This window comes from Pongo pygmaeus, chromosome 21 (assembly GCF_028885625.2).
Source record: "Pongo pygmaeus isolate AG05252 chromosome 21, NHGRI_mPonPyg2-v2.0_pri, whole genome shotgun sequence".
NCBI lineage: Eukaryota > Metazoa > Chordata > Mammalia > Primates > Hominidae > Pongo > Pongo pygmaeus.
The window spans coordinates 12,844,328-12,870,382 of NC_072394.2; the positions used below are offsets into that span (position 1 = coordinate 12,844,328).

The following is a 26,055-nucleotide window of genomic DNA, read 5'->3' on the forward strand; positions in this document are numbered from 1 at the left end:
GGAGGCTGAGGCAGGAGAATCACTTGAACCTGGGAGATGGAGGTTGCAGTAAGTTGAGATTGAGCCACTGCACTCCAGCCTGGGTGACAGAGTGAGACCATGTCTCAAAAAAAAAAAAAAAAGCAAAATATATATGTTATAAACTCTGACAGTGAAGGAGTGATATAACCAACAAAAGTTGAATGAGGAAGAGCAGAAGACAGGAAATAGGTCAAGTATGCTAGTGATATAGTTTGGCTCTGTGTCCCCACCCAAATATCATGTTGAATTATAGTCCCCACTGTTGGAGGTGGAGCCTCGTGAAAGGTAATTTGATCACGGAGGTGGTTTCTAATGGTTTAGCACCACCCCCCAAGTGCTGCCTCATAGTAGAGTTCTCACAAGATCTGGTTGTTTGAAAGTGTGTAACACCTCCCCTTTCTCTCTCTCTCTCTCTCTGCTGCCAGCCATGTGAAGATGTACTTGCTTCTCCTTCACCTCCTGCCATGATTGTAAGTTTCCTGAGGCCTCCCCAACCATGCTTCCTGTACAGCCTGTGGAACTGTAAGTCAGTTAAACCTCTTTTCTTTATAAACTACCCAGGATCAGGTTGTTCTTTATAGCAACGTCAGAACAAAGTAATACAGCTGGTTTCCTGAATGTTTAGAGCTGGTGGCCAGAATATACTATTTAAAGCTGGTAAATCAAGCACAGAGGTCTAAATATATTTAAAGGCATAAAGGTAAAGCTTAAAAACAATATAATCCCTAAGTTGGGTGGTATGAAGAGAGGATATATGCTGATTCCATCATGTTTATGGAAAGGAGTAAAAAAGGCCAGGCACGGTGGTTCGCACATGTAATCCATGCACTTTGGGAGGCTGAGGCAGGTGGATCACTTGAGGTCAGGAGTTCAAGACCAGCCTGGCCAACATGGTGAAACCCTGTCTCTGCTAAAAATACAAAAATTAGCCGGGCATGGTGGCATGCACCTGCACTTCCAGCTACTCGGGTGGTTGAGGTGGGATAATCACTTGAACCCAGGAGGCAGAAGTTGCAGTGAGCCAAGATCGTGCCACTGCACTCCAGCCTGGATGAGTAAGATCCTGTCTCAAAAAAGAAAGAAAAGAAAAGAAGGAAGGAAGGAAAGAAAGAAAGGAGTTAAGAAAAATACTCTCAGGAAGATCCTAGGAAAAAGTGCAAACCATGACAAGAGCATCTAACTGTATTGCAAACATATGAAATGATATCACTGAAGGGGTGGAGGGCAAAGGTGCTGATTTGGTAACTTTGGAGTAAATGAGGTCTATAAAGCCAAAAGCAATAGAAACTGCAAAAAAGCATGGTACTCTAGTAGGTAAAGTTGTTTCCCACAAAAAATAAATGACATATAATTATGAAGTAAACGATTCTGAAACTGCTATACATGTATACTGGAATCAAACAATTGCACAAGTGGATGGTGGAAAATGGGAGCCTGAATTCTCACTGATGGAGTAGGAATTTACCAATAAACAAAGGAGGTTAGAATAATCCATGTGGTAATGGACTAAAGTTGGAGACATCAGCAATATCTCACATTTTAATCAATATAGATTCAGGTGATTACATATAGAAATATTTGCAGATATGTAACATACACAGATAAGTATACACACATATATTTATGTGCTTTGTCAGCTGAGGGGGCCCAAAAGAAACAAAGCCTCAGTAGCAATAAGCATGCCAGGACCTATATCTTGGATTCCAATATTATTCTACAATAAAAACATCCTTGGATTCTTGGAGAAATGGCGGATTCTGAGACTTGGGCAGGAAATATACAAGATTAGCTCAGAATATTGTACAGTGTCAGAAAATAGACAAGTGTTAAACAAGGAAAACTCACATTGATGAGGGTCTGTCAGAGAAGCAGAGGAGCTGAAAGATCTCCCAACCGCCAAAGCTGGAGCCATCTGAGCAACAAAATAAAGTAATATTGGATTATAATCCAAACTACAAAATAAATACCCACCAGTCCACACTGATATAAACAAATGATTGAATCAGTTACTAAATGAGAGAGAAGAGACAAACCTGTGCAGAACTTCAGATTAGTTATATAGATACTGCATTGAATTCATGGTGATTAATTCCAGTGCTAGAAGAAAAACTGGCTGTTTTGGAGTTCCTGAGAAAATATCTATTTTCTTCAACATGTCACCTTCCTAAGACATTTTCAAGGGTAGTTTTAACTGTTTTTGATTTTTTTCCTTATATGCTGACTATATGCTGACTTTAGAGCCTCAGCCTGAAGAAGGTGGGATTTCATTGCCTTGTCTGCCTATAGAGCCCACTACAGGGCCATACACAAGGCAAGCCTTCTTGCTTGCATTTAAAATAGTCATAATGGTGCTTTATGCAGTGCCATGTGGTGTGATGTTTCTGTAATCATTTAGTGCGAGACTGATAAATTTATCAGTCACTGGTGCCAGTTCAGCTGACACCCTCCACCTTCTTCCCAAACAAACCTCCTCCTTCCCACCTCCTCCTTCTCTCTCAGCCCCAATGATGACAAGCTTCTGATCATTGCCTGAAGCCTCTGCCTTGACCTATTACATTCATGCCTACCATCAAGTCCAGTTTAAACCCGTGCCTCCTACTGATACCTCTTGCTAGGGTACTAGTGATTTACTATTCTTTAAGACAGAAGTGACCCGAAACCCAGCTCTCCCAGGATAGCTGCCAGGACCTGGCCATGATTCAAGCCCAAATAACATAAGCCAAATTACACACTCAGTGGGGAAGGCATTATTTTCAAGTCCCCACCCTTGTGTGAGCGAAGGTGGAATGAAGATTGTGTGACCACGTTGTTCAAACACACGAAAATGACTGCATTCCCTCCCCTTAGGTTTCATTTGTTGATTCTCCTCCAAGCCCTGACTTCCAACTGTGCTTCTTTTTTGATGCTGCCTCTTGCTTAGAGGATTCTGAAGGGACGGACAGCGTAGCATGCTGTTCTAAAGAGTATGGGACTTTATCCTGTAGGCATGGGGAGCCACTGAGAGGTTTTTAAGGTGGTCAGCTTCATATTTTCGTCTTTGGAGGTAAGTTCACTCTGAAGACCAGCCAATGGCAAGGCAAGGCACCCACTGTCCTCTCCAGGAAAGCAGTGGCCATTCTGGGCACATCTAAGTCAATCCAAAGCTGAGAGGGGCAGGAACTGATGTGATCTTAAGATGCCGAGACACTAGAATATAGCCAGATACACAAGGTTCAGATGTTCTGGCCTTACAAGCAAATTGTATTAAATCAGCCATGCTTCCTAAGCTTCGTCCCACCTTGGTAAACATAAAAAATAAGGACATTTGTATAACTCACTGGGATCAACTTGAGCAAGCTTAGATAATTCTAAAAGGAGCTTCATGGATAATAATTATTTACATTTCCTTTATATGGTACTCTTATAAAAAAGAAAAACAAAAACAAAAAAAGACATATAATTATGAGAAGAAAAATAAAAGCAAATCTTGGGGTAGATTTAAATGTCAACTTTGGGTAAAATTTCCTGATAACATTCTTCTTGGAGTCTCTTTTAAATATCAAGTTTTGTGTTAAAAATAGTTCCTGATCATTGTTGCTGCACATAGTTATTGATCAAGTTTTTTTTTTTTTTTTTGAGATGGAGTCTCACTCTGTCACCCAGGCTGGAGTGCAGTGGTACGATCTCGGCTCACTGCAACCTCCACTTCCCAGGCTCAAGTGATTCTCTTGCCTCAGTCTCCCAAGTAGCTGGGATTACAGGCACCCACCACCACACTCGGCTAATTTTTGTATTTTTAGTAGAGACGCGGTTTCACCATGTTGTCCAGGCTGGTCTCGAACCCCTGACCTCAAGTGATCCACCCTCCTTGGCCTCCCAAAGTGCTAGGATTAAAGGTGTGAGCCACCACGCCCTGCCAATCAAAATGTTTTTAAATGATCATCTCTTTAATTTTTGATAGTTACCATGGAGAAAGAACTTTTTTTTTTTTTTTGAGTTGGAGTCTCACTCTCACCGAGGCTGGAGTGCAGTGGCTCACTGCAATCTCCGCCTCTTGGGTTCAAGCAATTCTCCTGCCTCAGCCTCCCAAGTAGCTGGGATTACAGGCATGCGTTGCCACATTTAGCGAATTTTTGTACTTTCAGTAGAGGTGGGGTTTCACCATGTTGGCCATGCTGGTCTCGAACTCCTGACCTCAAGTGATCCACCTGCCTTGGCCTCCCAAAGTGCCTGGAATACAGGCATGAACCACCGTTCCCAGCCAAAAAGCTATTTGACACAAGAAGTGATGATAAAATGTAAAGCCATCAGCTATGAACCAATGGAAAAAAAAAAGAAAAAAACACACAATAAAAAATCAAAAGGAAATAAAGACAATAAAAGAAACAAAAAAGAGCCATTTTTTTTTCTGTTCATATAGTTATGTAAGATTTTGTATAGAAGTGTATCATGCATGTATGTGTGACCACAAAGCCTTGGTATGCCACTGGATCAATTTTCACAAACACCCAGTACCAGCACACAGATCAAGAAACAGAATGGTGCCAGCATCCCAGAAGCCCCATTCATGCCTTTCCCAGCAAATACTCCTTCTCTTCCAATAAGGTAACCACCATGCTGACTTCTGTAAGTGGGATTTATATGAATAATTTGTTTCGTGCCTGGCTTCTTTCTTTCAACGTTATGTTTGTGAGATTCATCCACACATCACTTAGTGTGACAACAGTTCGCTCATTCTCAAGACTGCATAGGATTTTATTGTATGAAAATATCAGAATTTACTGTCCACACTCCTGCTGATGGACCTTTGGGTAGTTTCCAGTTTTTCTGTTGTGGTTGTGTGGCTGTGAACACTTTTCCGCATGTTTCTTTGTGCACATATGCATGCGGTTCTGCTGGCTATGCATATGGGGGTGAAGTTGTCAGGTCATGGGGTACAGATGATTCCAGCTGACACTCCTACCAGGAGTGCAGAGCTGTTCCACATCTTTGCCAACACATAGTATTGTCAGTTAAAGCCATTAAAAAAACAAAAAAACAATGATTCATACATTTGTAGCAGCTGAAATAGTATTCAAAAGATCTGACGGCTCTTTTCTTCTATTCATAATGGCAATACAGTATTGACATTTTTTTCCTCCTGATAATGTAAGTGAATCCTGAATCTAAATAACTTAGTCACACCAAGTATTGTGAAACAATGAAGCTCTAATTCACAGCTTGGGCAAGCACTGTTAGAAGTGCTGCTGTCAGCTGGGATGTCACCAGAAGGCCCACTCAGCTGCAAACAGACATTTTCCAAATATCTAAAGACAAGGATTCTGCGCCTCCCCCTGTCTTCTTCCCTTCCCACCCCTCAGGGCCACCGAGAGTGTCTGAGTCTTAGGACTCACAGGGGACCACTGGAGGTCACTGGCTGGAATGCTCCAGCACGCATGATCGCCACACGGCTGACTTTGGCAAAGCCATACTATTAACTAATCCTCTCAACTAGTACACCAATGAGGTAGAAGACATGTTATTATCTCAATAGTACAGAGGAGGAAACTGAGGCCCAGCAAAGTAAGAGACTGTCCCCAAGTCAAGCAGCAAATGAGCTGCTGCATGAAGGCAGACCTTACTTCCCACCACTTTCTGCTGCAGAACTTTGCTCACAGAGGCCAGCTTCCAGTAACATCTCGCTGGAGGGTGACAGCAGCTCCTCTGCTCAAAGGGAGGAATGGAAGACTTGAAAACAGAATTTCAAAGAGATCGTCTCTTTGAAATCCTTTTTCAAGTTCAAGTGTTCACAAGGGTGAACACTACTACCTCATAACATACCTGGCAGCCGCCTCTGTGGGTTTCTGTTTTATTTATCCCTCTGCCCTCTCTGTGTGTCTAGTCCCGTCTCTTCCTTCTTGCCCTATCTCCTCCCATTTTTCTAAGTAGCTAAAATATGGAATTGGAACATTCTAAATATATACACATTCCCCTTGTATTTATTAACTAAAGACATGTTACGTGTCTTAAACTTTTATTAAACCAAACGAATTTAATCTTTTGAAAACAAACCTAAAAGCCAGTTAGGTTGCCCAGCTCTGTAACTTTCTAGCTGTGGACACATTACAAAATGTGCTTCCATTACCACACCTGTAAAATGGAGATAATAACAGCACCTGCGTCATAGGGTCATCTCAAAGATGAAATAATTCGGTATAATAAACAGTTTAAAATGTGCCCTGCACCTCAGTGTGCTGTTTGCTAACATGAAGTGATGTTTTTACCCTCCCTTTGTGGGAGAGGGTCTCAATTTTGTCTTCTACCTTGGACTGGAAGTCTTACCTGTACTTACCTCTGGGATTTTTTCAGGTGTCCCTGTCACCAGGAGTCATCAATGGCAAAGCAAGACTTTTTCATTTACTGGGCATTGGTGATGATTCAGCACAGAGAGGAAGTGAGGGAGGAGTTCCAGACAACCAGGACTCAGTTTCTGAAGGAGAGTTGCTGGAAGTTTCTGACAGAGAACTGAGTCTGGAATCTTCTCCTCAGTTGGGGTAGGCCCACACCCACACTTAACTCTGAGAAACAGTTAACTGCTGTTTTAGTCAGTTTGGGCTGCTGTAACAAAAATACCATAGACTACATGGTTTAAACAACAATTTATTTCTCACAGTTTTGGAGGCTGGAAAGTTCGAGATCACGGTACCAGCATGATTGGGTTCTGGTGAGGGCCCTCTTCCTGATTTGCAGACAACTATCTTCCAGCTGTGTCCTCACATGGTGGAGAGTGAGCACTAGCCTCTTTCTCTTCTTATAAGGGCACTAATCCCATCATGGGGCCTCCACCTTCATCACTTCATCTAACCCTAATTACTTCCCAAACACCCCACCTCCTAATAGATTCCCTTGGGGGTTAGGGTTTCAACATAGGAATTTGAGGGGACACAAATGTAACATTTACTTCTTGTCAACTATCTCCCCTTTTTTGCTGTGATAATTTTGTATACCAGTCTCTTTTCCTTCCGGGCATTAACATGCTTGAGGGATGGCAGGAGGGGTACCTTGAATACATTGTTCCAACACATTCAAGATTTGTTGAAAGAATGAATGTAATCAACACCAGAAAAGAGGTGATCAGCAAATCTGAACTTTTCTTTTTGAAAATGTATTCATGGCCGGCAAGGTGGCTCATACCTGTAATGTCAGCTCTTTGGGAGGCTGAGGCAGGTGGATCACTTGAAGCCAGGAGTTCTAGATCAGCATAGCCAACATGGTGAAACCCCATCTCTACTAAAAATACAAAAATTAGCGCGACCTGGTGGCTCAGGCCTGTAACCCCAACTACTCCAGAGGCTGAGACACAAGAATCACTTGAATCTGGGAGGCAAAGGTTGCAGTGAGATCACACCACAGCACTCCAGCCTGGGCGACAGAGTGAGATGCTGTCTCAATTAAAAAGAAAAAAAGAAAAGAAAAAGAAAAAAATAGCTCCCCTCCCCCTCCCCCTCCCCCTCCCCACCCCCTCCCCCTCCCCACCCCCTCCCCCTCCCCCTTTCCCTCCCTCTACTTCTTTTTTTGGTCTCCATCTGTTGCCGAAGCTTGACTGTACTGCCGTGATCTCGGCTCACTGCAACCTCCCTGCCTCGGGCTCCTGTGATTCTCCTGCCTCGGCCTGCCCAGTGCCTGGGATTGCAGGCGCACGCTGCCATGCCTGACTGGTTTTTGTGTTTTTGGTGGAGACGGGGTTTCGCCGTGTTGACCGGGCTGGTCTCCAGCTCCTGGCCTGGAGTGATCTGCCCGCCTCGGCCTCCCGAGGTGCTGGGATTGCAGACGGAGTCTCGCTCACTCAATGCTCAATGTTGCTCAGGCTGGAGTGCAGTGGCGTGATCTCGGCTCGCTACAACCTCCACCTCCCAGCCGCCTGCCTTGGCCTCCCAAAGTGCTAAGATTTCAGCCTCTGCCCCGCCACCACCCAGTCTAGGAAGTGAGGAGCGTCTCTGCCTGGCTGCCCATCGTCTGGGATGTGAGGAGCTCCTCTGCCCGGCCGCCATCCCGTATAGGAAGTGAGGAGCGTCTCTGCCTGGCTGCCCATCGTCTGGGATGTGAGGAGCCCCTCTACCTGGCTGCCCCGTCTGGGAAATGAGGAGCGCCTCTGCCCGGCCGCCACCCCATCTGGGAGGAAGTGAGGAGCGCCTCTGCCCGGCCGCCCCGTCTGGGAAGTGAGGAGCGCCTCTACCTGGCCGCCCTGTCTGGAAAGTGAGGAGCGCTTCTGCCCGGCTGCCCCGTCTGGGAAGTGAGGAGCACCTCTGCCCGGCCGCCCGTCGGGGAGAAGAGGAGCGCCTCTGCCTGGCCGCCCAATGTCTGGGAAGTGAGGAGCGCCTCTGTCCAGCCGCCCCGTCTGGGAGGTGAGGAGCGCCTCTGCCTGGCCACCACCTTGTCTGGGAGGAAGTGAGGAGCGCCTCTGCCCGGCCGCCCCGTCTGGGAAGTGAGGAGCGCCTCTGCCCGGCAGCCCCGTCTGGGAGGTGAGGAGGACCTCTGCCCGGCTGCCCCATCTGGGATGTGAGGAGCGCCTCTGCCCAGCCGCCCCGTCTGGGAAGTGAGGAGCGCCTCTGCCCGGCCACCCCGTCTGGGAAGTGAGGAGCGCCTCTGCCCGGCAGCCCCGTCTGGGAGGTGAGGAGTGCCTCTGCCTGGTTGCCACCCCGTCTGGGAGGAAGTGAGGAGCGCCTCTGCCCGGCCACCCCGTCTGGGAAGTGAGGAGCGCCTCTGCCCGGCCGCCCCGTCTGGGAAGTGAGGAGCACCTGTGCCCGGCCGCCCCGTCTGGGAAGTGAGGAGCACCTCTGCCCGGCTGCCACCCCATCTGGGAGGAAGTGAGGAGCGCCTCTGCCTGGCTGCCACCCCATCTGGGAGGAAGTGAGGAGCGCCTCTGCCCGGCCGCCCCGTCTGGGAAGTGAGGAGCACCTGTGCCCGGCCGCCCCGTCTGGGAAGTGAGGAGCACCTCTGCCCGGCTGCCACCCCGTCTGGGAGGAAGTGAGGAGCGCCTCTGCCTGGCCGCCCCGTCTGGGAAGTGAGGAGCACCTCTGCCCGGCCGCCCCGTCTGGGATGTGAGGAGCGCCTCTGCCCGGCCGCCCCGTCTGGGAGGTGAGGAGCGCCTCTGCCTGGCTGCCACCCCGTCTGGGAGGAAGTGAGGAGCGCCTTTGCCTGGCCGCCCCGTCTGGGAGGTGAGGAGCGTCGGGGAGTACCTCTGCCCGGCCGCCCATCATCTGGGAGGCGAGGAGCGCCTCTGCCCGGCCGCCCCGTCTGGGAAGTGAGGAGGACCTCTGCCCGGCTGCCCCATCTGGGATGTGAGGAGGGCCTCTGCCCAGCCGCCCCGTCTGGGAAGTGAGGAGCGCCTCTGCCCGGCCACCCCGTCTGGGAAGTGAGGAGCGCCTCTGCCCGGCAGCCCCGTCTGGGAGGTGAGGAGTGCCTCTGCCTGGTTGCCACCCCGTCTGGGAGGAAGTGAGGAGCGCCTCTGCCCGGCCACCCCGTCTGGGAAGTGAGGAGCGCCTCTGCCCGGCTGCCCCGTCTGGGAAGTGAGGAGCACCTGTGCCCGGCCGCCCCGTCTGGGAAGTGAGGAGCACCTCTGCCCGGCTGCCACCCCATCTGGGAGGAAGTGAGGAGCGCCTCTGCCCGGCTGCCACCCCATCTGGGAGGAAGTGAGGAGCGCCTCTGCCCGGCCGCCCCGTCTGGGAAGTGAGGAGCGCCTCTGCCCGGCTGCCACCCCGTCTGGGAGGAAGTGAGGAGCGCCTCTGCCCGGCTGCCACCCCGTCTGGGAGGAAGTGAGGAGCGCCTCTGCCCGGCCGCCCCGTCTGGGAAGTGAGGAGCACCTCTGCCCGGCCGCCCCGTCTGGGATGTGAGGAGCGCCTCTGCCCGGCCGCCCCGTCTGGGAGGTGAGGAGCGCCTCTGCCTGGCTGCCACCCCGTCTGGGAGGAAGTGAGGAGCGCCTCTGCCCAGCCGCCCCGTCTGGGAAGTGAGGAGCACCTGTGCCCGGCCGCCCCGTCTGGGAAGTGAGGAGCACCTCTGCCCGGCTGCCACCCCATCTGGGAGGAAGTGAGGAGCGCCTCTGCCCGGCTGCCACCCCGTCTGGGAGGAAGTGAGGAGCGCCTCTGCCCGGCCGCCCCGTCTGGGAAGTGAGGAGCGCCTCTGCCCGGCTGCCACCCCGTCTGGGAGGAAGTGAGGAGCGCCTCTGCCCGGCCGCCCCGTCTGGGAAGTGAGGAGCGCCTCTGCCCGGCCGCCCCGTCTGGGAAGTGAGGAGCGCCTCTGCCTGGCCGCCCATCGTCTGGGAGGTGAGGAGTGCCTCTGCCCGGCCGCGCCGTCTGGGAAGTGAGGAGCGCCTCTGCCTGGCTGCCACCCCATCTGGGAGGAAGTGAGGAGTGCCACTGCCTGGCTGCCCCGTCTGGGAGGAAGTGAGGAGCGCCTCTGCCCGGCCGCCCCGTCTGGGAAGTGAGGAGTGCCTCTGCCCGGCCGCCCCATCTGGGAAGTGAGGCGCGCCTCTGCCCGGCCACCCTGTCTGGGAGGTGAGGAGCGCCTCTGCCCAGCTGCCCTGTCTGGGAGGTGTACCCAACAGCTCCAAAGAGCCAGCGACCATCGGGAGCGGGCCATGAGGACGATGGCAGTTTTGTTGAAGAGAAGTGGGGGAAGTGTGGGGAAAGGAAGGAGAGATCAGATTGTTGCTGTGTCTGTGTAGAAAGAGGTGGGCATAGGAGACTCCACTTTGTTCTGACTAGGAGAAATTCTTCTGCCTTGGGATGCTGTTGATCTATGGCCTTTCCCCCAGCCCCCTGCTCTCTGAAACATGTGCTGTGTCAACTCAGGGTTAAATGGATTAAGGGCGGTGCAAGATGTGCTTTGTTAAACAGATGCTTGAAGGCAGCATGCTCTTTAAGAGTCATCACCACTCCCTAATCTCAAGTACCCAGGGACACAAACACTGCAGAAGGCCGCAGGGACCTCTGCCTAGGAAAACCAGAGAACTTTGTTCATGTGTTTATCTCCTGACTTTCTCTCCACTATTATCCTATGACCCTGCCATATCCCCCTCTCTGAGAAACACCCAAGAATGATCAATAAATACTTAACAAAAAAAAAAGAAAAATTTCAAAAAAAAAATAAAAAAAAAAGAAAAAAATAGTTGCTTCTCAGTTTGATGATATGCAGTCACGCTCACAAATCAGTAATTTATGCAACAATAATCACGGAAAATATACTGCTTAGGTTTATAAATATTTAAACAGATAAACATACTTTTTTTTTTTTTGCAAGACTTCCCTCAGTCCCCCAACCCACTTTTTTATTTGACACAGTTAATAATAAATGATTTCTTAAAAGTAGAATACTTTTTTTTTGCTTCTGGTATCCCGAAAATAAAGAAAAGAGTACATTTCAAGAAAACAAGTTGAAAAATTAGTCACAATAAAATGAAAGGCGATTGATCTAATTCCCTGATGTACATTCTAAGGACATACAGCTCTGTTGAAGGCTCACTGATTTACAGGGGAAAATATCTGGATATACCACGAATAAAAAGAAGTCTAATATAATTTTTAAAGAGAAATATGCAGATACACCCTGAATTGAATTTCTTCTCAAAGTTCATTAGAGCAAGAACTCCATTTTCCAATTCAGTCTTACCTTCTCTCTAGGCTGCAAAAAATGCAGTGGACAAAATGACATTTGAAAAAGGTATCTTTAAAGATACCTTTAAGAGCAATAGTCCCCTTATGCCATTTACGCTCACATAAGAGACTGGAATAGCAAAGCACTATGAACAGTGATGAATGTTGTAAAAGTCCCTGGTGAGGCTTAATCAATACTGCCTATAGCCGTGTCCACCGGAAGAGGCTCGTCCTCTGTGAATTCTAGTGGGAAAGAATGATTGAATGATGAACACGTCTCCAAGTTTCTGGGAGGCCTTGCCTTTTTTACCCAAGGAAGAAGTGAAAATGCGTCTTGCACAATTGCTTAACCATTCCCAACGCAAGACTTCATTCTATCATTTATTTCCCTAGTAATGTGGGCATAAGGAATCTGTATTACTGGCGCGGAAACTTGGGTGTAAAAGTGATCACAAAGATTACACGGGGCCAGGCGCGGTGGCTCACGCCTGTAATCCTCTCGGGAGGCTGAGGCAGGAGAATCGCTTGAATCCGGTAAGGTCGCAGTGAGCCGAGATCGCGCCACTGCACTCCAGCCTGGGTGACAGACAGAGACTCTGTATCAAAATAATAATAATAATAATAATAATAATAATAATAATAATAATCCGAGCCTGACCAGTCACCCCACAGCGTCAAGGTGAAACCAGGTGACCGCGACTACAGTGTTTAATAATGGGTTCTCAGGCAAAAACTCCATGGATGGGAACCCCGCGCCTTTGAAGCTGCCCAACGAGGCGGTCTCCTGGTGGCGCCTGCCCCGCCAAAGGAGCAATGAGGGGCTGCGTTTAGGCGAAGCCGGTATTGGGCAAAGCTTCTGGATCAGTCAGGGGCTCAGAAGGGACGTCTGTGGGAAAGGGGTCAGCACGGTATCCAGACCCCGCCCGGGGTGAGGTTGGTACTGAACTGACTGAGACATGGAACCCCTACCCTCCACCCTGGTAAGGTGCCGGGGCCAGTTTGGGCCGGGACTCCTAGAATTTGAATCGGGGGTGGTCTAACGCTGTCACCTGCGGGGTGTGCAGGAGGCCGCTAGTGAAGCCAAGAGTTCGCAGAGCCGTGGCGCCGCTCTATGCTCGGCTCTCGATTGGTCGCGCCTGGCAGCGGCGGGCGGCGCACGCGACGGCTGGGGCTCTGCGCTCGAGGGGTCGAGCCTGGGCCGAACAGGCGGCGTTGCGCACTGTGCGGTGGTCTCTGCGCCTCGGGCGGGCGGGAGAAAGAGGCCGCGGCGGCCAGCGTGGGGATGTCGAGGAGCTCGAAGGTGGTGCTGGGCCTCTCGGTGCTGCTGACGGCGGCCACAGTGGCCGGCGTACATGTGAAGCAGCAGTGGGACCAGCAGGTCGGTGTCACGTGACCGTCTCTTCCGGGCCCGCGCGCGGCGGCGACCTGGGGCCTTCTCGGTTGTCTATCCGTTCGGTTCCTCAGCTCCTCCTCGTGTCTTTCCCCCGCGATGGCGCGGCCCTGCACCCCACGCGTTTGCGGCTGCGGCCGGCGGCCGCCCTGCTGGGCTCCGGGCGCTGCAGCTCCCGGCGGGCGTCTGCAGCCCGCAGGTTCAGGACGACCCGGCTGCCAGGCTCAGCGCCTTGGGAGCTCCGCGCTGAAGGGGCCTTGCTCCGCACAGGCACGGCACTCACGCTTTTGGGGTGCCCAGCGGCTCTGTTTTCAAGTCACAGCCGGCCCGCAGGGTGCGGCCCTTTCCACATCTCACTTGGGCCGCTAGAAAATAGAAGGTGGGGAAGGAGTTTCTTGGGGTGCATTCTGCAAGCTACCAGCCTCCCTCCTGGCCCAAGGTTGGGGTTAAAGCCTAATGTGTTTTAAGTGCTATTGATTTTATCCCATGGTAAGGGAGCCCCCCTCCCCATCCTCACTCTCCATGCCTTTGACCAAGATAATTTGGTGAGATATTTGCACTTCTCGTTTAAATGAACAGTTTGCTATGGAAACTAGAATCTGGGAACGATAGAGAGAGTCTCCAGATTTTCTTTTTGGTACTTTTATTTCAGGAAATATCCGTGACCTACTGATCAGCAGTGACTATCTATTCTTTCCTCTCAGTTCATATTTTCTTATTCAAGTTGACAGACCTTTAATGGCTGATTACTGTGTGGAAGCTACCTCACTAAGCACCTTGGGAATACAAAGATAAGGAAACTCCACTCTTCCAGAGTCTATCAGTGATTGACGACCGTGCTGAGAACAGGGAATTGGGGTCATTGGTTAATTTTCAGAAAACAACTTGGCAGTGATTGGGGTTGAACCTAGTTCACCAAGGGTGAAAATAATGGACTGGGTGAATCAAGAGTAAACAGTCTTTTCTTGATTTGCCTACCCAGAGCTTTGGACTGTGCTATGTGCTTGATATACAGAGATGAAGTGGATGAGGTCTTTGTTCTTGGTGTTCACAGACTGGAAATTAGAAGAGAGGAAGCATGTGATGGTACAAGAATTTTGACGAGTGGGATGAGATGACTTCACAATGAAAAGGCACAGGAGAGATCAGAGATTTGGGATTAAAATGTGCTCCTAAGGGGCTAGCTTTTGGAATAGAGGCAGAAGACTTCCGCCTCTTAGAAGGAAAAGTAAAAGATGTTGATCCTGGGAAAACTTGAGATGGAGTAAAATTTAGTATGACAGATGTTGTTCTGACGTCAGTGAAGTGATGTTTGAAGGGTTTGGGTAGGGATGGATTAGAGCTTGGCTTTGGACTCTAGCTGGTCCAAAGTTTTTACAATGTGACTAAGGCTTGGTCCCCACCCCAGACCATTTAAAACAGAATCTCCTGGGGATGGGGACCTGGTTCAGCAATGTTTTAAAAGTAACCCAGAGAATTTTAACACAGGGCTAAGCACCATTGTGTTACAGAGTGGAAAAGTGGTTATTTGGAAGTTAGAGATGAAGAAAAGGTTGACCAGAATAACGTGTGTGTGTGTGTGTGTGTCTTTTTTTTCTTTTTATGTCCGGTTTTTCATTAGGGGCTTACATTGTATTAATAGCAGTGGGAAAGACTAGGACAAATGATTAGCAGAGTGGATGTGTCGGAAGGTTCAAGGAAGCAAGAAATTAAATAATGAATATTGTTTCCTGACCGTCTACCACATACCAGGCAGTGTATTAAGCACTTTACATATATCATCTGTAATCCTCACAGTAACCTAGCAAAAATTAAGCAGTGCTACATGAGGAGCCAGAGTTCTAGGTGTTAGGATTGGAAGAATAAAGAGGTCTTTAGTGGTTAGTAAGGAAAGTGGTTAGAAAGGTAGTTCAGTGAGGGTCACAGGAAGGATGTGTGAGGCAATCAGCATAGACCTTGAAACCTAGAGGAAGATAGCAAATGATGAGATAGAGATCCAGATCATAAGCACTCATGACATCTCTGAGAAGGAAGGGTAGGATCTGGGAGGCAGGTGTGGAAGGAATGATTCTGGTGAATCGTGTGGTCTTGGGAGGATGGGTATCGGTGTGTCATGGTGTAAGAAGCACAGGACAGGAAGACCTGCGGTTGGGGGAGTGGAATAAGCACCTCCGTTTTTGTCTCATTGGGGATCTTGCCAAGGGTGCATGGTTCAAGACATTTGTGTTTCAGTTGAGTTGTATCAATCCCGGGACTCCTTCAAATCCCTCATAATGAAGCTGTAGGCCTGGAGGAGGTCCAGCAAGTAGGTATTACATTAGGTGAGTTTTTAAAAATAGGTAAAATAATTTGGAAAAAAACCCACAAACATACGCAGGCCCTGGGCCCCACTCCCATTAATTCTACTCTATATAGCCACTATTAAAAACTATTTATTGGCCAGGCACGGTAGCTCATGCCTGTAATCCCAGCACTTTGGGAGGCTGAGGCAGGCAGATCATTTGAGGTCAGGAGTTCAAGACCAGCCTGGCCAACATGGTGAAACCCCGTCTCTACTAAAAATACAAAAAAATTAGCCAGGCCTGGTGGCGCACGCCTGTAATCTCAGCTACTGGGGAGGCTGAGACACAAGAATTGCTTGAACTCAGAAGGTGGAGTTTGCAGTGAGCCAAGATCGTGCCATGGAGCCAAGATCCCTAGCCTGGGCGACAGAACGAGACTCCTTCTCAAAAAAAAAAAAAAAAAAAAAACCTATGTATTTATTTTGAGATGGAGGCTTGTTCTATCACCCAGGTGGGAGTGAAGTGGCACAATCTCAGCTCACTGCAGCCTGTGCCTCCCAGGCTCAGGTGATCCTATCAACTTAGCCTCTGGAGTAGCTGGGACCACAGGCACACACCACCACTCCCTGCAATTTTTTTTTTTTTTTGTATTTTTGCTAGAGATGGGATTTTGCCATGTTGCCCAGGCTGGTCTAGAACTTCTGAGCTCAAGCAGTCTGCTTGCCTTGGCCTAAGATTACAGGAGTGCTGGGATTACAGGAATGAGCCACCACGCCTGGCCTAAAACCTTTAGAGTATTTTGTGAGCAATAAACTATAAAATGTTAGTTGTTAGTAATGACTGAATTGATGTTTTTAAAAGTCTCATCTTGGGTGCCAGGTCCACGTTCTGAAATGCTGTGTTTTTTTAGTGCTTACTAAGGTAACTACCATTGATGAGCACTTATTTTTTCCTCTGGTTGTAGCATTCTTCTTTTTCTTCTTTCTCTGTTAAATAATTAATTAATAATTCTGCATGATTTTTACATTTTTAACTTTACATGCTAGAAGCCAAGTTCAGATTTTAGTATTCTGCATTTTTTCTCTTGATATTTATTGTTGAGCTAGGATAACTGCTAACAGAAGAGTAGTTTAGAGTGTTACTGTAGTAACTCGCCAAGTTTTTAAAGCATTACCTATCAATTAAACTTTAAAAATTTAACACTGGCCGGGTGCAGTGGCTCGCGCCTGTAATCCAGCACTTTGGGAGGCTGAGGCGGGTGGATTACTTGAGATCAGGAGTTCGAGATCAGCTTGGCTGACGTGGTGAAACCCCGTCTCTACTAAAAATACAAAAATTAGCTGGACATGGTGGTACGTGCCTGTAGTCTCAGCTACTTGGGAGGCTGAGGCCGGAGAATCACTTGAACCCAGGAGGCGGAGGTTGTGGTGAGCTGAGGTCATGCCATGGCACTCCAGCCTGGGCGACAGAGCGAGACTCTTGTCTCAAAAAATAAATTAAAAAAAAAAAAATTAACATAGTGCCAGTTTTTTTTTTTTTTTTTTCTGTTATTTCCCATTAAATTTTCTGTACTAAATGCTCAGGAATTTCTTAAAATATGATAAGAAATCATTTCAGTAATAACATTTAGCACACTACCAAATTTCTTTGATCGTTTATTACATTTTACATTTGTACAGAAAATTAAAATAGTAACTGGGTATTTGGAATCTGAAAGTTTTAAGTGTATTTTGGTAACACTGTTATTTGGATTTGAATGGCACAAGGATGGGGACCACCTGTTCGGGATGTTACTGAAATCTGTTTCTTACGTTTTTAGAGGCTTCGTGACGGAGTTATCAGAGACATTGAGAGGCAAATTCGGAAAAAAGAAAACATTCGTCTTTTGGGAGAACAGATTATTTTGACTGAGCAACTTGAAGCAGAAAGAGAGAAGATGTTATCGGCAAAAGGATCTCAAAAATCATGACTTGAATGTGAAATATCTGTTGGACAGACAACACGAGTTTGTGTGTGTGTTGATGGAGAGTAGCTTAGTAGTATCTTCATCTTTTTTTTGATCACTGTCCTTTTAAACTTGATCAAATAAAGGACAGTGGGTCATATATTGTAAATTACTGCTTTCAGGGTCCCTTATATCTGAATAAAGGAGTGTGGGCAGACACTCTTTGGAAGAGTCTCTGTCTGGGTGATCCTGGTAGAAGCCCCAATAGGGTCACTGTCCAGAGCTTAGGGTTGTTACTGAGAAGCACTGCTGAGCTTGTGAGAAGGAAGGGAGAGAAGGAAGGGATGGATAGTAGCATCCACCTGAGTAGTCTGATCAGTCGGCATGATGACGAAGCCACGAGAACATCGACCTCAGAAGGACTGGAGGAAGGTGAAGTGGAGGGAGAGACACTCCTGATTGTCGAATCCGAGGATCAGGCATCAGTGGACTTATCGCACGACCAGAGTGGGGATTCCCTCAACAGCGATGAAGGAGACGTGTCGTGGATGGAGGAGCAGCTGTCCTACTTCTGTGACAAGTGCCAAAAATGGATACCAGCCAGTAAGGAGCTTCTCAATTCCTTTGATTTGTCAATTCCTGTGTGAAGGTTTGTTTTTCCAACCTGTGAAAGAAACGTGAATGTAAAACAGGCCTAAATAAAAGGATAATTATATTTATTCTCTAGTTGATGAGCTATAAATTTATATAAAACATAGGCATGTTTGTACTAATGAAACTTACTGTCAACCTCTATCACATTGTTAAGTTAACACTTTTGGTGGTAACTCAATAAAATTGAGAAAATTGGAAATCCTGTGTTACTTAAAAAGTTAGCCATATTTTTCTAACAAGATCATAGAGATTTAGGGCCAAATTCCAGTCCCAGTGTTGAATTCATGTTCAAGTTTATAAAAATTACTTTGTTAATATTTAACTTATGTGGAGAACTCCTGCTATTGTTTACTGAAAAGAGGTTAGAATTAGCAGATTGAAGGTGTTTTTTGCCCTTTTTCTAGGACCAGTCTTTTTTTCCATTTTCCTTTTTTTCTGCTGGCGAGAGATACCTCATACACACTCCCTGATTGCCTCAATCTTGAGATTTTCTTTTCTCTCTTTTTTTTTTGAGATGGAGTTTTGCTTTTGTTGCCCAGGCTAGAATGCAATGGCATGATCTCGGCTCCTGGGTTCAAGCGATTCTCCTGCCTCAGCCTCCCAAGTAGCTGGGATTATAGCGTTTGCCAGCACACCTGGCTAATTTTTTTTTTTTTTTTTTTTTGAGACAGTTTTCTTCTTGTTGCCCAGGCTGGAGTGCAATGGCGTGATCTTGGCTCACTGCAACCTCCACCTCCCAGGTTCAAGTGATTCTCCTGCCTCAGCCTCCCGAGTAGCTGGGATTACAGGCATGCGCCACCATGCCCGGCCAATTTTGTATTTTTAGTAGAGATGAGGTTTCTCCATGTTGGTCAGGCTGGTCTTGAACTCCCGACCTCAGGTGATCCACCCGCCTCGGCCTCCCAAAGTGCTGGGATTACAGGCATGTGCCACTGTGCTTGGCCCTGATCTTGAGATTTTCAATGGGTAGCTTCCTGGCACCTGAGGAGCGTGGCTTGCCAGCCATCATATGGTTCATACCGAAACAGGATTTTCCCATTAGATAAGAGACTAGTAAAGACATACGTACTTGAGGAATGCCTTTGTGTAATATAATTTGTAACCAAGTCAGAGAAATACATATATAATTGTGAAGAGGGTCATTTTCTGGCATGTGGAAATGTTTTTCTTAAAATGGGTTCAACTTCAAATTTAGTCACTGTTAACTAATAGTAACATTTTCACAGGAAACGAATTTACTAGTTAGCTGGTTTTTGCTTCTGAGCGGTCTCTGCTTATTAATTTCAGGTTCTGCCTGAATTCTCAGTGGCTTTCCCTTTGTCCTGTTGAGGACAAATTTTAAGCTACCCTTTGTGGTCAGGCCCCTGCTAACTATAGCTTCTTTGATCCCCACACAACTTTGCAGTTAGGGTGAACTTATTCTTCATGAACTTATTCTTCACAAGCAATTCTTATCCTTAGGGCTTTGTGCAGTTTTTTTCCTCTGGAATATGCATCTCCACAGCCTTCATTCTCCCTGTACACAAAGATACCCCTTTTCACCTGGCCAATTTCTAATCCTAAGCCTCCCCCCTAATACAGGTTGGGCCCCCTTTTTATTTACCCTCACACTGCCCTGTGGTACACATCACATTCCATTCCTTATGTGTCACAGAGCATCAGCATCACCTGAGGGACTAAGAAATGTAACTCCTAGGCTCTGCTTCAGAAATTGATACATTTTATCTGGGCTAGAATCAAGCATATTTAGAAAACCAAGAACAACTTGGGTGATTCCAGTGCACTGTGAGCATGGAGAACCACTGTGCTGTTGTGATCACCTATTTTCTATGCAGCCCTCAGGGAAGTGCAAACCTGTGAGATCAGGCACCATTATCTGTCTTGGACTTTGTATTCCCAGTTCCTAGCCCAGTGCCTGGTATGCAGAGGGAGCTCATATTTTTGAAAGAATGTGTGAAGAGACCTGCCTCTGGGAGTCAGGAATGTGACAGTTGGGAAATCCAGCAACAATACCTGCTTTTCCAGTACCTTTCTCCTAAAAGTTACTGGATCCTACAGATCTTAGTGGGCGTATACTTGGTGTTAGAAGAATAGAAATCTTTCTTATTCCCTTCCTTTTCCCCATCTTGCAATTGTGGGTTGGCTGAAGAAAAGAAGACAACACGGGAAAGGAAAATCTGGGTGATAAATGGATTAAACCTTTAGGTTACCGCTGCTCTAGATAAACCCATGATGTGACTTTTTGTTTTTCTCCTAGGTCAGCTGAGGGAACAGCTCAGTTACCTTAAGGGTGATAATTTTTTTAGGTTTACTTGTTCGGATTGCTCAGCAGATGGCAAGGAGCAGTATGAAAGGCTGAAGCTGACATGGCAGCAAGTGAGTAAAAAGCTCTTCCCCAAGTCCATGAGGGTGGTTTCCCCAGGAGTTTGTTGGAATGAATATCTAGAAACTTAGGGATGAGCTTTTGAGTTGTTTGGAGGGGCACTTTTTATTTCGCAATGAAATTAGATACCGAATATGTGGAGAAGGGAGTGAAAAATACTTGCTGCAATCCCAGCACTCAGGGAGGCCAAGGCGGGCAGATCACCTGAGGTCAGGACTTCGAGACCAGCCTGGCCGACATGGTAAAACCCCATCTCCATTGAAAATACAAAAATTAGCTGGCTATGGTGGTGGGCCCCTGTAATCCCAGCTACTTGGGAGACTGAAGCAGGTGAATCGCTTGAACCTGGGAGGCAGAGGCTGCAGTGAGCCCACGCTGCGCCACTGTACTCCAGCTTGGGCGACAAAGTGTGACTCCTTTTCAAAAAAAAAAAAAAGAAAAGAAAAATATTCACTGCTGACTTGGTGAATTGGGCTTGAGAGGCTTGAGAATCTCATGATTTCATTTATATGTGATACCAAGCTCTGATTATAATTGAAAATGAAATTCTCATTTTCCTGGCAGCCATTTTAAGAACAATAAAACTTTTTTTAAAGTAGAAAGATGGCTGTGTTGAAAATAGATTTGGAAGAAGGAAGGTGACTGATTGCAAAAACCAACATAACTTAGCTTTTCTGCATTTGAACTCGGAGATGTTTGAATTTTTGTTTGCTGAAATACTTGTTCATTTTTAACCATCTCTAATACCAACACCCTAAGTCAGCTGTATCCTAAACAATAGCTTTTTACTGATCTCCAGGTTGTATTAAATTGTTTTGGTTTTGTTTCTATATCAATATGTTAATGTATAATATGAATAATAATAAGGCATCAATGTATACTTTTTAGTTCAAAAACCAAATGAAGCCAGACATGGTGGCTCACATCTGTAATCCCAGCACTTTGGGAGGCGGAGGCGGCCAGATCGCCTGAGCTCAGGAGACAAGCCTGGGCAACATGGTGAAACCCCGACTCTATAAAAAACAGGCCAGGCGCGGTGGCTCATGCCTGTAATCCCAGCACTTTGGGAGGCTGAGGCGGGGGGTGGGGGGCAGATCACCTGAGGTCGGGAGTTCGAGACCAGCCTGACCAACATGGAGAAACACCGTCTCTACTAAAAATACAAAATTAGCTGGGCGCAGTGGCGCATGCCTGTAATCCCAGCTACTTGGGAGGCTGAGGCAGGAGAATTGCTTGAACCCAGGAGGCAGAGGTTGCAGTAAGCTGAGATCGCGCCACTGCACTACAGCCTGGGCAACAAGAGTGAAAGTCCATCTCAAAAAAAAACAAAAAAACAAAACAAAACAATACAAAAATTAGCTGAGTGTGGTGGTGGTGCACTCCTGTGGTCCCAGCTTCTCAGGAGACTGATGTGGGAGGGTTGCTTGAGCCTGGGAGGTTGAGGCTGCAATGAGCTGTGATTGAGCCACTGTACTCCAGCCTGGGTGGTAAGAGAGTGGGACCCCATCTCAAAAAAAAAAAAAATTATGTATTACTTAGTTTTTATGTTCATTCATTTGTTCAACAGATACTGAGTACCTATTATGAACCAGGTGCTGTTCTAGGCCTGAGACTACTGTGGTGAACGAGACAGCTAAGGCCTCTGCCACAAGACAGCTGACATTCTATACTTAATTTTGATAATAAACAGATCAACAAGATAATTACCACAGCACTTTTTACTTTGAGCGAAATAGAGTGATGAGAAAGATTTTAAATTACACCATTTTAGCCACTTACAGTGTTCCTTGTAAATTTTAGTTGCCTTAGCAGCCTTCGTCTATTATCTTAATTATCAGTGCTTTATTAGGACATCTGATGAAATCTGTCAGTGTTGAATTAGGAAGCCTTTGACTTGCCTGAAAAAAATGTAAGTAGAAAATGAAGAGAAGTTTGTATTGAGGATAGAGCCTTATGAATATTATAACTGGGACATTTTTCTCAAGTGTACATAGGATACTGTGTGTAGGCAAGATCTTACCAATAGATTATAGTGATATGTGCACACAGGTAGATTTGTATTTGTCCTGCAAGTGGTTTCTCATAAAAGCTGTAAAATGGAAGATGAGCAAATATATGTAATTTGTTATTTTCAAAAATGTGAGTTTTCTGTAGTGGTTCTTTTTAAAAGAAAAGCTGGCTTTTGCTTATTTTGCTCAGAATAGGTAATATTGGCTCACTTTGCATATTTATTTATTCTTTTTTTAAAAAAAATTTTTAAATCTTTTTGAGGCACAATCTCACTCTGTTGCTCAGGCTGGAGTGCAGTGGTACAATCTCGGCTCACTGCAACCTCCGCCTCCCAGGTTCAAGCAGTCCTCCTGCCTCAGCCCCTCTAGTAGCTGGGATTACAGGCATGCGCCACCATGCCTGGCTAATTTTTTGTATTTTTAGTAGAGATGGAGTTTTGCCATGTTGGCCAGGCTGGTCTCGAACTCCTGACCTCAGGTGATCCACCCACCTCGACATCCCAAAGTGCTGGGATTACAGGCGTGAGCCACTGTGCCCGGCCACTTTGCATATTTAATTAGACTAACATAACTTGCAGATTATTTTTTCACTTCCAAAATACTTATTGATGGTGGATACTAACCTGGTAGGGTGAAGTGATAACTTAGGTTGCACATATCTGGTTCTTAGCAAACAACTGACCAGTGTTTCTAGTTGCATCTGAAAAAGCCCATCTCTCATTGAAGACCTGAAAGAGAATCAGTTGGTCTTGAATGGACTCCATTGATATAGCCACATTCTTAGTATATTGAAATGTGGGTTTTCTGTCTTTAAATCTTAAACTTTGAAAGATTTACCAAAGAAATATGTAGAAATGCTTGTAACACAAACAGCATTTTGTTTGTATTATCAAATACTTACAGTAAAGAGGTCTGATCTCCTGATTAAAAAGCCCCTTCCTGCCACACTCCCTTTCTGTGTCCTTTCCTCTTCCTTGGTGATTCCTGTGAATAGCAGTTCCATACGTAGGAGAAACTTTATCAAACATTTGGGAAGGATAGGGAAGTTTTTGCATTCTTTTCCTGGAGACTCATTCTTATGGCACAAGTAAAGATACTATGATCGATCTTTGCTCATTATTTTTCTAGTGTTTTTCAGCATATACTGAGTACCTGCCGGCTCTGAGCTAGGCCCTGTGGATACATTGGTCCACAAGATCAGCTTCATTACTGATGAGCTTGGTCTGGTAACATGAGAGCAGAAAACTAAACTGGGGTTCATTTTTTGTTTTTTTTTTGAGATGGAGTTTCACTCTTGTTGCCCAGGCTGGAGTGTAATGCCGCTATCTTGGCTCACTGCAACCTCCGCCTCCTGCATTCAAACGATTCTTCTGCCTCAGCCTCCCGAGTAGCTGGAACTACAGGTGTGCGCCACCATGCCTGGCTAATTTTTGTATTTTTAGTAGAGACGGGGTTTTGCCATGTTGGCCAGGCTGGTCTTGAACTCCTGACCTCAGGTGATTCACCCACCTCAGCCTCCCAAAGTGCTGGGATTACAGGCGTGAGCCACCATGCCCGGCCTGGGATTCATTCTTTTAGATCATAAATTCCAGGAGGGAAGGAAAAACAGGTCCTTTATATATTAGTTTATAGTTTGCCTAGTAAAGATTAAGTGATAATAGAAAAAGTTATTTTCAAGTAAATATGTAAACTTTAACTTTTTAGGGTCATAAAATGTCTCAATTATACAAAAAAGTCATAGAAATACTTTATCACTGAGATTATCAGCAAATACATATTTCTGAGATACTCTTCTGAGAGTGGGCAAAGCTTGTTCTATGATTTTCTTAAATTATTTATTGAGCAGTAATTTTTTAAAATTGTGATGAAATATGCATAACATATAGTTTACCATTTTTTAGTGTACAGTTCAGTGGAATTAAGTACATTCACATTGCTGTGTAATTACCACCACCATCCACCTCCAGAATTTTTTTATCTTTACAAAATGAAACTCCATGCCCATTAAACACTAACTTCCCATGAATATTGATTGTTTAAAGGAAGATGTTTGTTGGCTGATGTAGACCAGATGCAGATATAACTAGAAGACATTTTTAAAAATCTGTTCATGGGGTTAATTGTTTTTAGGCTGTCTGCAAGTATTGCAGGTTTAAGAATGGGGTAAATTGAAACTTGGTTAGTGAAGGGTCAGAATTACTGGGCCCCTTTGAGTGGTGTGGATATTGGTCTTTCCGTAAGACTGTTGGGGATTTAATGCTGTTAATATAGATATTGGGGGCATTAACTGCAATTTACTACACTCCTTACAGCTACAGGATGCTCTTTATAGAAATAAGGATTAGGCTGGGCGCAGTGGCTCACATCTGTAATCCCAGCACTTTTGGAGGCTGAGGCAGGCAGGTCACTTGAGGTCAGGAGCTTGAAACCCTGTCTCTACTGAAAATACAAAAATTAGCCGGGAGTGGTGGTGTGCATCTGAGATCCCAGCTACTTGGGAGGCTGAGGCAGGAAAATTGCTTGAACCCAGGAATCGGAGGTTGCAGTGAGCCGAGATCGCACCATCACATTCCAGCCTGGGCATCACAGTGGGACTCTTGTCTCAAAAAAAACAAACAAACACACACAAAAAAACATCTATATGAGTATCTGAGTATAGATTCAAAGAAAAATGTCTGAAAGGATGGGATTATTTCTTGATGGTGGATTTCAAGTGATTTTTACTTCTTCCTTTGCTCTTTTCTGCATTACTGAAGTGTTTTACAATGAGCATGTGTTATTTATATTTCTGGAAAATACCTTCCCATTTGGGGCCATGAATTCCTCATCTGTAAAATAAGAGTAGATTAGATTAGGAGTTTGCATCCTGAGCTCTGGGGGTGTCTTGGAGCCCTCTGAGAATGGGCTGAGTGGCTAGGCCTTTCAGTTTCCTGTTTCTTCTCTAATGCTGATTTCATTTGAAGGAGGGGTTTGACAGGTAAAAATGGCTTAGTCACCGAGTAGATGGCATGTAGCATTATTTTTAGTTCTGAAATTCTGAGTCTTGTTTTTGCCTTCTAAGAGCTTAGAGAAGTATATACAAGGGTGATTTTCAAGATATTTGATAAAGGGTAGTGCCGTTGGTCAGAAAATGCTGGCTAGAGTAGGCACCTGGAGGCCTCCTGCTGGCCAGAAGGTAGCCCTTGATTTAGGACTACACTGTGTAGGGTGCGGGATCCTTGGGACAATGCCTGTTTATCAACTGATTCAGGGGGCAGCTCTGTTGTAGCCATCAGTTCAGCCACACATTAGCCCTGCATGTGTGGCACCTAAGGATTAGATGCTTAGTTCTGCACATAATTAAGTGGATTAGTGATATCTAATGAAAGTAAAAAAGGAAGTAAATTCTACCCTGGTTATATTCCAAGATACCGTCCTTCCTTTGTTCCCTCTGTTCCCCACCATTCCTACTCAGAATATAAAACATAAGAAGCTTTTCCCCCCTGAAGATTAACATCCCTAACCGTGCTGTTCTCTCACCTCTTGTTTCAGGTCGTCATGTTGGCAATGTACAACTTGTCTCTGGAAGGAAGTGGACGTCAAGGTTATTTCAGGTGGAAAGAAGATATCTGTGCTTTTATTGAGAAACATTGGACTTTTTTACTAGGGAATAGGTAATGTGTTTTTAAAAAATCTTATACTTCAAGGAATGTGTAAAGAATGAAGTATACAAGATTTGAGACAGCCTAATGTAGACTTGTTAGAGATTTATTTTAATGTTTT

At 46.1% G+C, this 26,055-nt stretch overlaps 3 protein-coding genes across 4 annotated transcripts in view; 2 read left to right on the plus strand and 1 right to left on the minus strand.

Moving 5' to 3' along the window:
* OVOL2 (ovo like zinc finger 2) overlaps positions 1 to 2,317 on the minus strand; it is a 107,756-nt gene extending 105,439 nt beyond the window's left edge. The window contains exons 1-2 of the mRNA XM_054467011.1: positions 2,055 to 2,317; positions 1,867 to 1,933 (exon numbers count right to left, since the gene is read on the minus strand). The gene's annotated coding sequence lies outside the window, so the exon portion shown is untranslated. The remainder of the gene's footprint in view (positions 1 to 1,866; positions 1,934 to 2,054) is intronic.
* Positions 2,318 to 12,794: 10,477 nt separating this feature from the next.
* On the plus strand, positions 12,795 to 18,100 carry LOC129021513 (protein PET117 homolog, mitochondrial). Its single transcript, XM_054466996.2, has 2 exons — positions 12,795 to 13,008; positions 17,122 to 18,100. The coding sequence occupies exons 1-2, from the start codon at positions 12,913 to 12,915 to the stop codon at positions 17,269 to 17,271; spliced, it is 246 nt and encodes an 81-aa protein (XP_054322971.1). The 5' UTR covers positions 12,795 to 12,912; the 3' UTR covers positions 17,272 to 18,100.
* Positions 17,592 to 26,055, plus strand: part of KAT14 (lysine acetyltransferase 14) — a 45,147-nt gene continuing 36,683 nt past the window's right edge. For both annotated transcript variants that reach the window (XM_054466979.2, XM_054466981.2), the window contains exons 1-3: positions 17,592 to 17,850; positions 20,159 to 20,277; positions 25,825 to 25,946. In XM_054466979.2, the coding sequence (XP_054322954.1) occupies positions 17,592 to 17,850; positions 20,159 to 20,277; positions 25,825 to 25,946 (500 nt within the window). The remainder of the gene's footprint in view (positions 17,851 to 20,158; positions 20,278 to 25,824; positions 25,947 to 26,055) is intronic.